The following is a 12,906-nucleotide window of genomic DNA, read 5'->3' on the forward strand; positions in this document are numbered from 1 at the left end:
ATGAAGAAGTATTTAGAAACATTTAGCAAAAACAGCATGACATGGATTGGATAGAATGTTTCAGTCTCCCTCAAGACCATCTGGTAGAATACAGTGGGTCCTTGGTATCTCCTGGAGTTTACTTCCAGGACCCCCCCCCCCCCAATAATACCCAAATCTGTGGATGCTCAAGTCCCATTAAACATAATGGCATAGCAAAATGGCATTCTGTATATCAAATGGTGACCAAGTCACATGTGCTGGAGAGAGCCTATGAATTTGTGAAATGGCAGGAAGCTATAGCAGGTATGCCAACAAATTAACATAGTGTTCAGCACACAAAACATCAAGGTTTGCTTTTGGGATATTTAAAAAAATATTTTCGAGTCATAGTTCGTTGAATTCATGGAGGAAGAATATGTAGATACAGAGGGCAGACTGAAGTTTTGTGAAGTTCAGTTTTGTGAACTGTTGGTGGTAGGAACTGCAATCTTGTGACAGCAGCTAAAGATGCTAAGATTCCAGATGCAATAAATCTTAAAATAGTAGAGCAGTGGTTCTCAACCTGTAGGTCCCCAGGTGCTTTGGCCTACAACTCCCAGAAATCCCAGCTTCTTTACCAGCTGCCAGGATTTCTGGGAGTTGAAGGCCAAATCATCATCTGGGGACCCACGGGTTGAGAACCATTGTAGTAGAGACAAGACTGCTCACTGCTAGAAGACAGCAGAATGAAGGAAAACAACGTACAAAACAAAGTGGCATCAGAGATGTCAAAAAGATATGTTAGGGTGATGCTGAAGAGGATAATTTAAATACAATAAAAAGCAAGGTAGATGTTCCTTATCTGGAAATAGGACATAGGGCAGCTCAGAAGACCTTAGGAACACTTTCATATATGCATAACAGCAAAGCATTTAGTTCAGAACTATATACAAATGTCACACAAATAAATTGCTCACTCCAACTCAAGCTCTGCATATTTTTTCCCTCTTGATTTAAAATGGGGCAAAAGCACTTCTCTGGCGCAAACAGACAAAAATTGAGCAAAAGCATGTTTCTGATGCAAGCACACACACAACACCCCAATGTGTTTTAAAAGCGTACAAGATTTTCAAACTCTAAGCAAAAGCAAGAAATCCTAGTTTCCTCCTTTTAACCGAAGGAAGTAAATTATATTGCAGACTCCATATGCTTCCCAATGGCGATGTCCCATCACTACACAGGTATAACCAGGATTTTTTTTATATAACCTAAACAACAAAATACATCAAAGAAGATAAAAAGACAAAAATGTTTGGGTGGTTTGTTTTCATGGTGTACTATGCCTTTGGGAAAAGAGTGCAAGTGTGATCTCATAGAAATAAAGGCAGACATAGCTTATTAGTTCAGCACTAATGAATGAGCACATGCTGCTGGTGTGGCTGCTGTTATGATCAAACAAAGACAAACAGAAACCAAGGCCTGTTACCACCTTCTTCTTGTTTCTTTTCCTTTTGTGGGACTCTGATCCACTGGTCTTTGGCTGGCTTGAAGAAGCCTAATATTGGGAGTACAAACTCAGGTTTCTTAAAGAAATTGCTTAAGGAATGTTAAAGCAATCTGTCTTTAAAAACTGGGGACAGTGACATTTTAAAGCACAGAGCATTAACACCGAAAACAACTTTCAAAAGAGGTTTTTAATTATACTGAATCACAATACTAAATTCAGTAACAGTTGGACAGAGAGTCTTCCCTGGTTGCCATCATAAGTTCTTCTCCCTTTAGATATGATTTACAGGTTACACCGACATGTCTAAGTACTCCATGCTTCCATGTTTTTCCATTTGGTTTTGCTTTTAAAAAATGCTAGGTGACATAGCATCACATCCTAAAAGCACCAGATCCTGTCTGATCTTGGAAGTTAGGCAGGGTAATTAGTACTTGGCTGAAAGACCACCAACAAACACCAGATATTGTAAACATATTCCTAAGAAAACCCCATGGAATCCATGGGGTCACCAAAATCTGCCAGGCAACTTGAAGTCAAATACACACATACATGGGGTCAAATATGAATGTCCCCGTGTTGATCAGACTATCACTACCAGAATTCCCTTAATCAGACTGGCCTGAATTTTCCAAACTCTAGGGCTATTCTTCTTTCCCACACACCACTCCTTTTCCTCCTAGCGGGTTCCCACAGAACCATATAAGCTCAAAAGCTCACAATTGCTGATAAGATATATGAAAGCTGGACATATGAAGCCTAGCAACTGATCACTGTAAGATAATAGTGGGTCTTTGGTGCCAAGTACAACAGTGACCTCTCTAGCATACTGTCCCACTTAGGAGACTGGCAAATATCAACTGCATCAAAAGAATTGTAAGGGTATGTTGGGACAAGGGAGTTAACAGTCTGTAAATACATTTCACAACTTTCCTCCTTTACAAAAATATGTCTGGAACCTTTTACTGCTCGACTATCTCAATCAGGCTGGACTGCTGGTTTGTGCTCTTATACCATTTTACAGAATTTCTTATGAAACACATATAAAACAGATATATATCCCTGCCATGATGCTCTCATTACCTCAAAAGTACTGTCACTTCACCCCATTAATTTGTTATAAGCAACAGCTTTATATGTACGGCATTATAGTGGGCTCTGAATGCCCAGTATACAAACATTTGTCACTGAGATCTAAACACTGTTTCAGCTATAGCTAAGTGTCAAATAATGTCCAGTGGCTTCCCTTTAAATAGCAGATCACTACGAAAAATTGGAAAATCCTCTTCTAAATCCCCTTAGTGATTTTGTGGCATGAGAGTCTGCTGTTGGAGAAACACAAGCCCAACCTCAGTTATATAGAACATGCTAGTTATGTATCTGGATCATTGCTTGAGTGTAAAAGTGTTTGAACCTACTACAAAAGATCCAGACAAGAAAGGCAGTTAAAATTCCTACAAGTACAGTAGAATCTCACTTATCCAACCTTCATTCATCAAACGTTATCTATTATCCAATGCAGTCTGCCTCCTGGCCTGATCCACAGCTGTTTCAACACGCTGCGATGTTTTGGTGCTAAATACATAAATACAGGAATTACTACATAACGTTACCGTGTACCGAACTGCTTTTTCTGTCTATTTGTTGTAAAACATGATCTTTTGGTGCTTAATTTGTAAAATCATAATGTAATTTGATGTTTAATAGGCTTTTCCTTAATCCCGCCTTATTATCCAACATTTTTGCTTATCCAACATTCTTCTGGCCCATTTACGTTGGATAAGCGAGACTTTACTGTAACCAGTACACTGATCTAACTAAATTTGTTATTTCTGTTGATGAGTGCATTCAGATAAATTTCAAACTCACATATGGCAACCACAAAGTGAACCTATCACAGGATTTTTTTTGACAGAATTAGTTAAGAGGGGTCTGCCCTAATATTCCTTTGAAGGTGGGAGGGTGGCTTGGCCCAAGATCACCCATAACGTTTCCATGGTTGAGCAGGGATTTTAAACTCTGGTCCAACACTCAAATCTCCACACAATGCTGGCTCTCATTATTTGAGAAACAATAAACAACAGCTTCCTGCACATTATCTCTGAGATTTTTATGCTCTTATAGTATCCGTTTTCACTCTAATGTGAAGAAAGTTCTTTAATGGGATAGGCAGATAAGTGATGACAAGTACAAGAAAATACTATCACCCTGGCACCAAGGAAGGAAAAGGCGTTTAAGCCCTTCTTTTAATTTGCCAAAGTGTTGGAAGTACACCAACCAATTCTGCAGAAGAGGAGGGAAGACTCTTAGGAGCTATTCCCTTGTTTTCTTAGTCCACAAACTTTAACCATTGCTTTCTTAGTTTCAGGATAGGGTTGTCATTATTTTCACTGTGCACCTTCAAGTTGTTTCTGACTTATGGCACAATTATCACAATTGTTTTCTGGGGCTGAGAGCATGGCACTCTATTTGGGAAAGATAGAGGCTTATTTTTCCTTAAGTATGCTATGCCTATGCAAGAAAAAAATGTGTCGACTAAATTCTCCGAATTAAGATTTTATATTAAAACATTTCCCAATAATAGAAGAACCCTTCACGCTTTCTTGTCCAGATCATGTGCAGAATAAACAGAGTATTAAAATAAGTGGAGTATCAAAGTGAATTTAAAACTGTTTTTTAACACATATGACAATTCTCTTCTTGACATAGATATACTGGCTGTAGATAGTTCCAGAGTACCTAAATCTACTTGCATTTGGAAGGTGGTAAATCTACCCAGGATTAAGGACAGACACACTGAAGACTATTCTGAACAAATCAGAAATATGAGAACCATAAAGAGACACCAAGGGCATTAAAAATATCAATAATACTTGTGACCTCATCATCGTGGTGAATCTGGTGGTGCCTGGAGGGGGGAACCCATTGCCCCATGTCCCACACTGTTTGGCTTCCTTCTCAACTTCATCCCACAGTAGGAAGTATCCGCCGTTGTCCCCCATCCATTGATCCCAATGCAACATGAGAAACTTCCTGTGTTGCCACGGCAGAAGTATACACCAGTCCGTCTGCAGTTTTGTGATGGAGGCCCGTAAGAAGTAGTTCTATGTCATGGGATGGGAGCCACCGGCATCCATTGCAAAACTGCTGAGGAACCGTCATATGCTGCCAAAAACAACCCTGTCTGATGAGGTCGTTGGACAACTCACAGACAGGTATGCAATCCCTGGGTCACAAGCTCCCACACTATGGTATGTCCTACATCAGTGGTTCTCAACCTATGGGTCCCCAGTTTAAAATTTCCAGCCAGTTTACCAGCTGTTAGGATTTCTGGGAGCTGAAGGCCAAAATATCTGGGGACCCACAGGTGACAACCACTGTTCTACATAAACTAGGGTAATTATGTCGATATTTGTATATCTCAATTTAAATTAGTCTTCCTTTGTTTTTTGGTAATGCTTATAATCATTTTGACAATCAACTAAAATGAATGAAGAGACTCTCTAGAGGCCGATTTCCACTGCTCCTCTAGTCTTCAGTGTCCTTTCTCCTTCCTATGTTAAATAACTTCTATTAACCACTTCTGCATCTATAAATCAATACTAAAGGACAGTATTATTCTTCAGTTCTGTCTCCTGAATGTTTCTTGCACCCCAGTCTTTGCTGTTTGCTAAACAGGCTTTCAATTTCAACTTCTGTATTTTATCTCAATACATTTGTTTTTGATAGTCCTTCTTACAAGGTAAAACGTGTGTGAAGTTTATCTGATTGAAACTATAAATAGGACAACCACTATTTGTCTATTTATATGGCCACCTGAAGGCTGGAATAAGTAAAGAGTGTAAAAATAGAACTTGCAGATTTCTGATGATGGTGCACAGAATGAGAAATGTATTTATATGGTATGACAATTCTGCCTTACCAGAAAATTATTCATAACTTCTTTGTAAGCAGTGTGATGGGAATAAAAACTCTCAACCATGTCTAATTTGATGTTTGCTAATTACTATTATAATTATTATTATCAGCAAACATATTATTAGAAAATTATTCATCACTTCTTAGTAAGCATCTTGATGGGAATAAAAACTCTCAGCTATATATAATTTGATGTTAGCTAGGTATATAGGCATTGCACTGCATCTGTCAGTCTTAATTATAAATGTAACAGGAGAAACAGTATTTCACAGATTTCACTATTTAACACCAGGAGCCCCCAGAATGCTGGTTGAAAGGTCTACGGTTCAAATGCGGCGAGCGGAGTGAGTTCCCATCTGTTAGCTCCAGCTTCTCATGCAGGGACATGGCTGAAGCCTCCCACAGGATGGTATAACATCCAGCTGTCCCCTGGGCAATGACCTTGCAGACGGCCAATTCTCTCACATCAGAAGCGAATTGTAGTTACTTAAGTCGCTCCTGACACACACACACAAACTATTTAAAAGAAATCTGTAAAGGATTTAAAAGAAATCTGTTGAAGTACTTTAAAAAGTACTAAAAATTAGAAAGAATTTCAAAATAAGATTTGATTGATGAAGACATTGCACATAATTCACTCACAAATTCTCCTTTGTGTATATGCATTAATAAATGGTTGAATATGGAGTGCATTTCTCTTGTAAGCAGCAGCATAATGCTCACCAGAGAAATTACAATGATACTTTATTTTTACACTCCACCACCATCTCTCCAAAGGGCCTCGGGGCGGCTTACAAAGGGACAAGCTCGAAAAAACAAGATTAAAACGCACACAATAAAACAAAATGAAACAAAATAAAATCAACATCAGCAAAACATTACAATCACAAAATACATTTTAAAAACAGTATAATGGCTGAAAGATTAAGTGCTGACTGTGAAGGAACAGGAATGTACAGGTCATGTAAACACCTGAAAAGGAGGTAACTGTCGTATAATAATGAAATTTCTGCATAAAACAAAAACATGCAATTTGTTAAAAAATCATAACTTCTTTAGATTAATATTCTGATGTAGAAATGAGGGTAGAAAGGCAGACTGTTACTTTTCAAATTTCTGGCTAAGTTTTGTCTAACATGTGATTTTCCAGACTGCAACTATTGTGCTTTGTTTTTAGGAATTCTCTTTTAGGAATTCAGGCAGCCAATCACTTGCCAGCTTACTCATTAAAAGGAATTACTGAACACGCTGATCAAAATATTGAATATAACATCATAACTTTATCCTAGTTAGAAACAGCTACTCGATCAAGATACAAATTGGTCGCTAGCTTATATTCTGTTTTGGAAGACACACCTTTGTTTCAGAAGGCTTCATAGCAGTAGTCTTTGGGGCAACAGTGGAAGAAGATGGGACCTGCATTAAAGTACAAAAGTGTATAAATTTATTATGCAACAGAAATATTAACACTGATGTTAAAATTATGACAACTTCCTCCTAATAGAGCAAGGAATATTTATACTTGTTTTCCAAAGCTCGCTGGTCTTTGCTAAACCTGATAGATTTTGTTTAGGATGTGAATGCAGGTTTTTTTCAATCTGAGTGTTCTTGTGCACTCAACACACAATAACAACTTCATTGTTTTAAACAGTTAAAAAATCAAGCAAGACACACATTTGGATTAAAATAAAGGTTTTCCCCTGACACTAAGTCTAGTCATGTCTGACTAAGGGTAGATGTTCATCTTCATTTCTAAGCCGAAGAGCCGGTGCTGTCCGTAGACACCTCCAAGGTCATGTGGCCAGCATGACTGCATGGGACCCCGTTCCCTTCCCGCTGGAATGGTACCTATTGATCTACTCACATTTGCATGTTTTTGAACTGCTAGGTTGGCAGAAGCTGGGACTAATAGCAGGAACCCTGCTCCTCAGATTTGAACTGCCAATCTTTTGGTCAGCAAGTTCAGCAGCTCAGTGGTTTAACTCGCTGCACCACTTATTCAACACTTAAGATATTGGAACCAAAATCAAAGAGAATACTTATATCTGCATTTATCTGCACACTGCTTTTTCATATTATCCCACTATGTTTCATTCAGAAAAGATTACATTTATTCATAGAATCATAGAGTTGGGTCATCTAGTCCAACCTTCTGCCAAGAAGCAGGAAAATCACATTCAATGAAATGAGTAATATTGAAGAGTGTTGGTTAAGGACTGAATGTGCTTTGAAAAGACTTTTAGTGCTATCAAATGCCTATGGCTTGAGTTAAGAAGAACAAAAGGATACCAATAAAGACTGTTTACAAAACAAATGAAGAAATATGATAATCAAGACAGAGTTCCCACTCCACTTTCATCAAGGTTAATGATGTACACATGTATTTGTTCTTGTAATTATGAATTATTATGCAGTTAGGATTATTGTATAAACTAGTTGATTACTCATAAATCCATTTCCATCCCAGCATTCCAAAACCAGCCTTAAAAATCACTGCAAATCTAGGCTAGGCCATCTGAAAAGTGCACATGTAGAAAGCCTAATGCTTGTGGAAGAATCATTCCAAATTCTTCCTTTATTTCTTCTGCTTCACTTTATTTGAATAACTTTTTGTGGCCACATTTTATAAACTCAGTACATTGATGCTGGAGGTGCTTTGAATGCAATTTTCAAGCTTATTGGCAGGGGGTTGGACTGGATGGCCCACGAGGTCTCTTCCAACTTTATGATTCCATGTTGTTTAGAATATTCATTTAGAAGCTTCACCTGAGCCAGAATTCAATAATTTAATAGCTTCTATTAAGTTATCACCGGCTATCTGAATTTGCCCGCATTTCCCATCCATCTCCACCATATAAATGCTAGACCATGAGGTCATACTTTCTCTCTACAGCAAGTCAACCAAGACAAACCAAATGGCTTGCATAAAGCCACCTTTTAATAAAGGACTAGTATCTGTTCCACCCATCCTTAGTCACATTCAGTATTGTCATGAAGTAAATATGCATCTTAATAGGAGTTAAGTCTAGTACAAACTACCTTTATAAAAAAAGGCACAAGACATAGTGATACCTATCAAATTGGAAGGCTTTAAAAGGGGCTTGCTTGGCCATGGGTGACGAGGAAATATATTGCCCTCAATATTCAAGCAATAAGCTAATACCTGATGGTAAGGAACATGAGCAAGAAAATTCTATTGACCTATATCTCTGATTGCAGGTTTTCTGCAGACATCTAGCTGACAACAATGAGAACTCAACACAGGAAAAATCATATAGCATTTCCCCTACATACTACATTTTTCCATGGAAAAATCTTTCCTTGAAATGTAATATCTCATGAAATGAATTTAAATCATTATTGAGTCAAACTGAGCAACTGTATTGATTTCACTAGAGAGCCGGCATCGTAGATCAGGCATGGGCAAACTTCGGCCCTTCAGATGTTTTGGACTTCAACTCTCAGAAATCCAAGCCAGCTTACCAGCTGTTAGGAATTGTAGGAATTGGAGTCCAGAACACCTGAAGGGCCGAAGTTTGCCCATGCCTGGTTTAGTTAGCTATGTTTTATGACAGTTCTCATCATTGGTTATTGGGCACTGTTTTGAGCTTAAACTTTGTTTTACAGTATATGTTATTGATTTGATCTTGTATTGTATTGTGTGCTTATTATGCATTGTTTTAGGCACATTGTGCCAAATGTAAGCTGCCCTGGGTCCCTTCAGGGAGATTTATTTATCATGTCAGGAGCAAACCAAAACAGCTGTATTGCATTAAAAACAAACAAAACACAAAGTTTGCAGACTTGGTATTCTATTAAATGTCCTTTGACCAGTCACTCCAGAAGCTACCAGAAGCGACTTCAGGGAGATGGAGGCGGGGTACAAAATAAAGTTGTAGTACTACTAGTAGTAGCTGTTGTTATTATTTAGATGTTTGAGCATTGGGCTACAATTCTGGAGGCCAGGGTTTGAATCTCTACCCCACGGAAATCCACTGGGTGACTTTAGACAAGTCAAGCTTTTCAGCTTTAAGGCTACCGTAAGTCAGAAATTACTTCAATGGGCACAACAATTGATTCCAATCATCTTTGTATTGAAACTTGTAATTAGTTTTAGAAGTACAACTTCAAACCATATTAAAAATGGCATATTTCATTGCCTTCCTTTTTTTAAAAAAAAAGTCTAAGTTGTAGATAAAGTAGTATATACATACAGTATAATCTCCATAAGCATGGGGGATATAATCCCAGATTCATAGGGTTGCCCAGAATCATGGATACTAGTGAATCCTAAGGAAATGAAAGCTGTCTGGCCCATAAATACCATAGCATCGAACAGGAGGACCTAGAAAATGCCTAGGAATGGATTAAAGAAAACTGTAGATACCGGGGCCATACTTTATAAATTTGCTATTGCCATCAAGTAGACTTTGATTTATAGCAATCATCTGAAGAAGAGATCTCCAAGTGACCTTGTTATCAATATCCCTACTCATGCCTTGATTGACTGAGTTTATCAATTTACAAACGTTCCAAGAAAAAGAAGTTCAAGATGAAATCCTGAATTCTAAACATTTGTAAGTACAGTAGTCATGGTGACAGCTCCTTGCGTTTTGGCCTCCTATTAACTGAACCAAGAAATAGCCTTTTAGCAATTTATTTCTCTCCATCAAATAAGAACATATCACCACCCCACCTAGCTCAGACAAAAGGCCTGTCTAATCCAAAACTCTGTTACTCATAACAGTGACTGACAAGCACAACGGCAGATTCGGTTCATCAGGCTTTGGCTCCTGGAAAAAAAACTTCTTCAGGTATAAATGTTATGAAACCCATAAAACTACCATTAATGTTAACGAACACAAATACAAAACCAAATAAAACTCAGTCTCTGCTGATACAAGGCAACATTTTTTTTTCTGGTGAAACGTCCGTTTTTTAAAAATTGACTGTCAGCTGGATTGGAAGAGATTTAAATGACTCACTGCTTGATTTGTACAGCATGATTTTTTTTTCCTGTGTCAGGAGTGACTTGAGAAACTGCAAGCCGCTTCTGGTGTGAGAGAATTGGCTGTCTGCAAGGACGTTGCCCAGGGGATGCCTCGATGTTTGATGTTTTACCATCCTTGTAAAACAGAATTCTCTCATGTCCTTGCATGGGGAGCTGGAGCTGACAGAAGGAGCTCAACCCGCTCTCCCCTGATTTGAACCTCTGACGTATCTTTCAGCAGTCCTGCCGGCACAAGGGTTTAACCCACTGCGCCACAGGAGGCTCAATGTGGATTCAGCTTGATGAATCACTGTGTAGAGTTACATGGGTCAGCCTCAGCTATGTCAGCTTTCTGCTCCCTTCTCATCCTCTGGCTCTGTCACATAAAATGACTGGAAGCTGACATCTTCATTTTTAACTAATCATGTTCTAACATTATGCCCAAATCCTACCTGTTCCCCTAAACCACAGTCAAAAACACTAGGTTCAAAAGTACCATTTTGGTGATCATATTAAAAAAACAAAAAACACAAAATGGATTTCCTGGTGGTCTTGTCATAATCACATGGTGATCACATGAATCCAAAGCTCATTGATATCATGGTAAAACACAGTTTGCTTAACATTACATTCAAATCATACCATAGTCTGCAATGCCCTATTCTACTCATGTGCAAGAAACTATCGTTATGGGAAAAAAGCACTTCCCCTCCCTATCTAAGGCCCGTAGCAAACTAGCCTCCTGCTGGAGCAAACTGTGCTAGCATGGCCCTGACGTCATGAGACTGCGCCTCTCTCTCCGCCCCTTTCTCCCTGCCAGAGTGGTTTTTCCTTTGCTAGGGCTGCATTGCCAGCATACTCTCTCAGTTGGCTGGATTCAACTGGTAGAGCAGTCTCTCTAGCAATAGAGAGAGGATTAAAGATGGATGACTGTGTGAACGACCAGAAAGTTGAGAAAGAAATTATTGAATTATATAGATGTAAGTAAATTACATGACTAATAGATTCCAAATAAAAAATAAAATAGTATAAATGTTGTATAGTTTTCGGCTGGCCCCTCCAAGCTGAAAACTAGCCATGCTTTGATTGCAGGTGAACTATAAATCCCAGTAACTGCAACTCCCAAATGTCATTTCCCCCCCCCCCCAAACTCCATCGTTGGTGGGGTTCAGAATGCTCTTTGATTGTAGGTGAACTATAAATCCCAGAAACTGCAACTCCCAAATGTCATTTCCCCCCCCCCCCAAACTCCATCGTTGGTGGAGTTCAGAATGCTCTTTGATTGTAGGTGAACTATAAATCCCAGAAACTGCAACTCCCAAATGTCATGGTTTTTCCCCCCCAAGACTCCATCGTTGGTGGGGTTCAGAATGCTCTTTGATTGTAGGTGAACTATAAATCCCAGAAACTGCAACTCCCAAATGTCATAGTTTTTTCCCCCCAAGACTCCATCGTTGGTGGGGTTCAGAATGCTCTTTGATTGTAGGTGAGCTATAAATCCCAGAAACTGCAACTCCCAAATGTCATGGTTTTTTTCCCCCAAGACTCCATCGTTGGTGGGGTTCAGAATGCTCTTTGATTGTAGGTGAACTATAAATCCCAGAAACTGCAACTCCCAAATGTCATGGTTTTTTTCCCCCAAGACTCCATCGTTGGTGGGGTTCAGAATGCTCTTTGATTGTAGGTGAACTATAAATCCCAGAAACTGCAACTCCCAAATGTCATGGTTTTTTTCCCCCAAGACTCCATCGTTGGTGGGGTTCAGAATGCTCTTTGATTGTAGGTGAACTATAAATCCCAGAAACTGCAACTCCCAAATGTCATGGTTCCCCCCCCCCCAAAGATCCATCCCCCCAACTCCATCGTTGGTGGAGTTCAGTATGCTCTTTGATTGTAGGTGAACTATAAATCCTAGCAACTACAACTCCCAAATTACAAAATCAATTACCCCCCCCCCCCCCCAACACACACTGCATAATCCGTTTTATCTTCACAATCGCCCATTCTTTTCTGATCTGACACCATCCCTACTCAAAGGAAAGAACACAATGACATGGCTTCGCATGGATCGTAGTTTGCTGCTGCTTCATGCAGAATTGTTTCGCTAGCAAAACTGGCTCATAGCCTCGGGGGAAAAAAGGCGGGGCTTTGGAGCCAGCTCTAGCACAAGCTCGCTCTCGCTTCCTGTAGTTTGCTACGGCAAATGAAGAATTAGGAGGAAACTCAACATAATAACAATAATATAGTAAAACCGGTTACAAGTACATACTTACATGGTACAGAAATCCCACAATACAGATTTGCATAGCAGCAGTGCCGGGCATATTTTACTTTTGTGAACCATTGAAGTAACAGTCAAGCCAATCACAGAGGCAGTGACACAACAAAACAAAGCAAATATCCAAGACAGCAGCATGTACTTTAGCTAATTGCCTGACTGGCAGGCAACTACATAGATTTATTACTACCCATTTCCTCTACTAATCTCCTTTAAGTAATCATCAAGAATCTTTTAACTATTTTATTTTACACC

At 39.1% G+C, this 12,906-nt stretch overlaps 1 protein-coding gene across 8 annotated transcripts in view; it reads right to left on the bottom strand.

The window, feature by feature from the left end:
- CAST (calpastatin) overlaps positions 1–12,906 on the bottom strand; it is a 90,337-nt gene that overhangs the window by 39,646 nt on the left and 37,785 nt on the right. For 6 of the 8 annotated variants that reach the window (XM_060761814.2, XM_060761819.2, XM_060761818.2 and 3 more), the window contains 2 exons: positions 6,740–6,799; positions 1,451–1,516 (listed from right to left, as the gene is read on the bottom strand). In XM_060761814.2, coding sequence (XP_060617797.2) covers positions 1,451–1,516; positions 6,740–6,799 — 126 coding nt within the window. The remainder of the gene's footprint in view (positions 1–1,450; positions 1,517–6,739; positions 6,800–12,906) is intronic. The other 2 variants (XM_060761816.2, XM_060761821.2) reach the window with 1 other exon arrangement.

This window comes from Anolis sagrei, chromosome 2 (genome assembly GCF_037176765.1).
Source record: "Anolis sagrei isolate rAnoSag1 chromosome 2, rAnoSag1.mat, whole genome shotgun sequence".
NCBI classification, from domain to species: Eukaryota; Metazoa; Chordata; class Lepidosauria; order Squamata; family Dactyloidae; genus Anolis; species Anolis sagrei.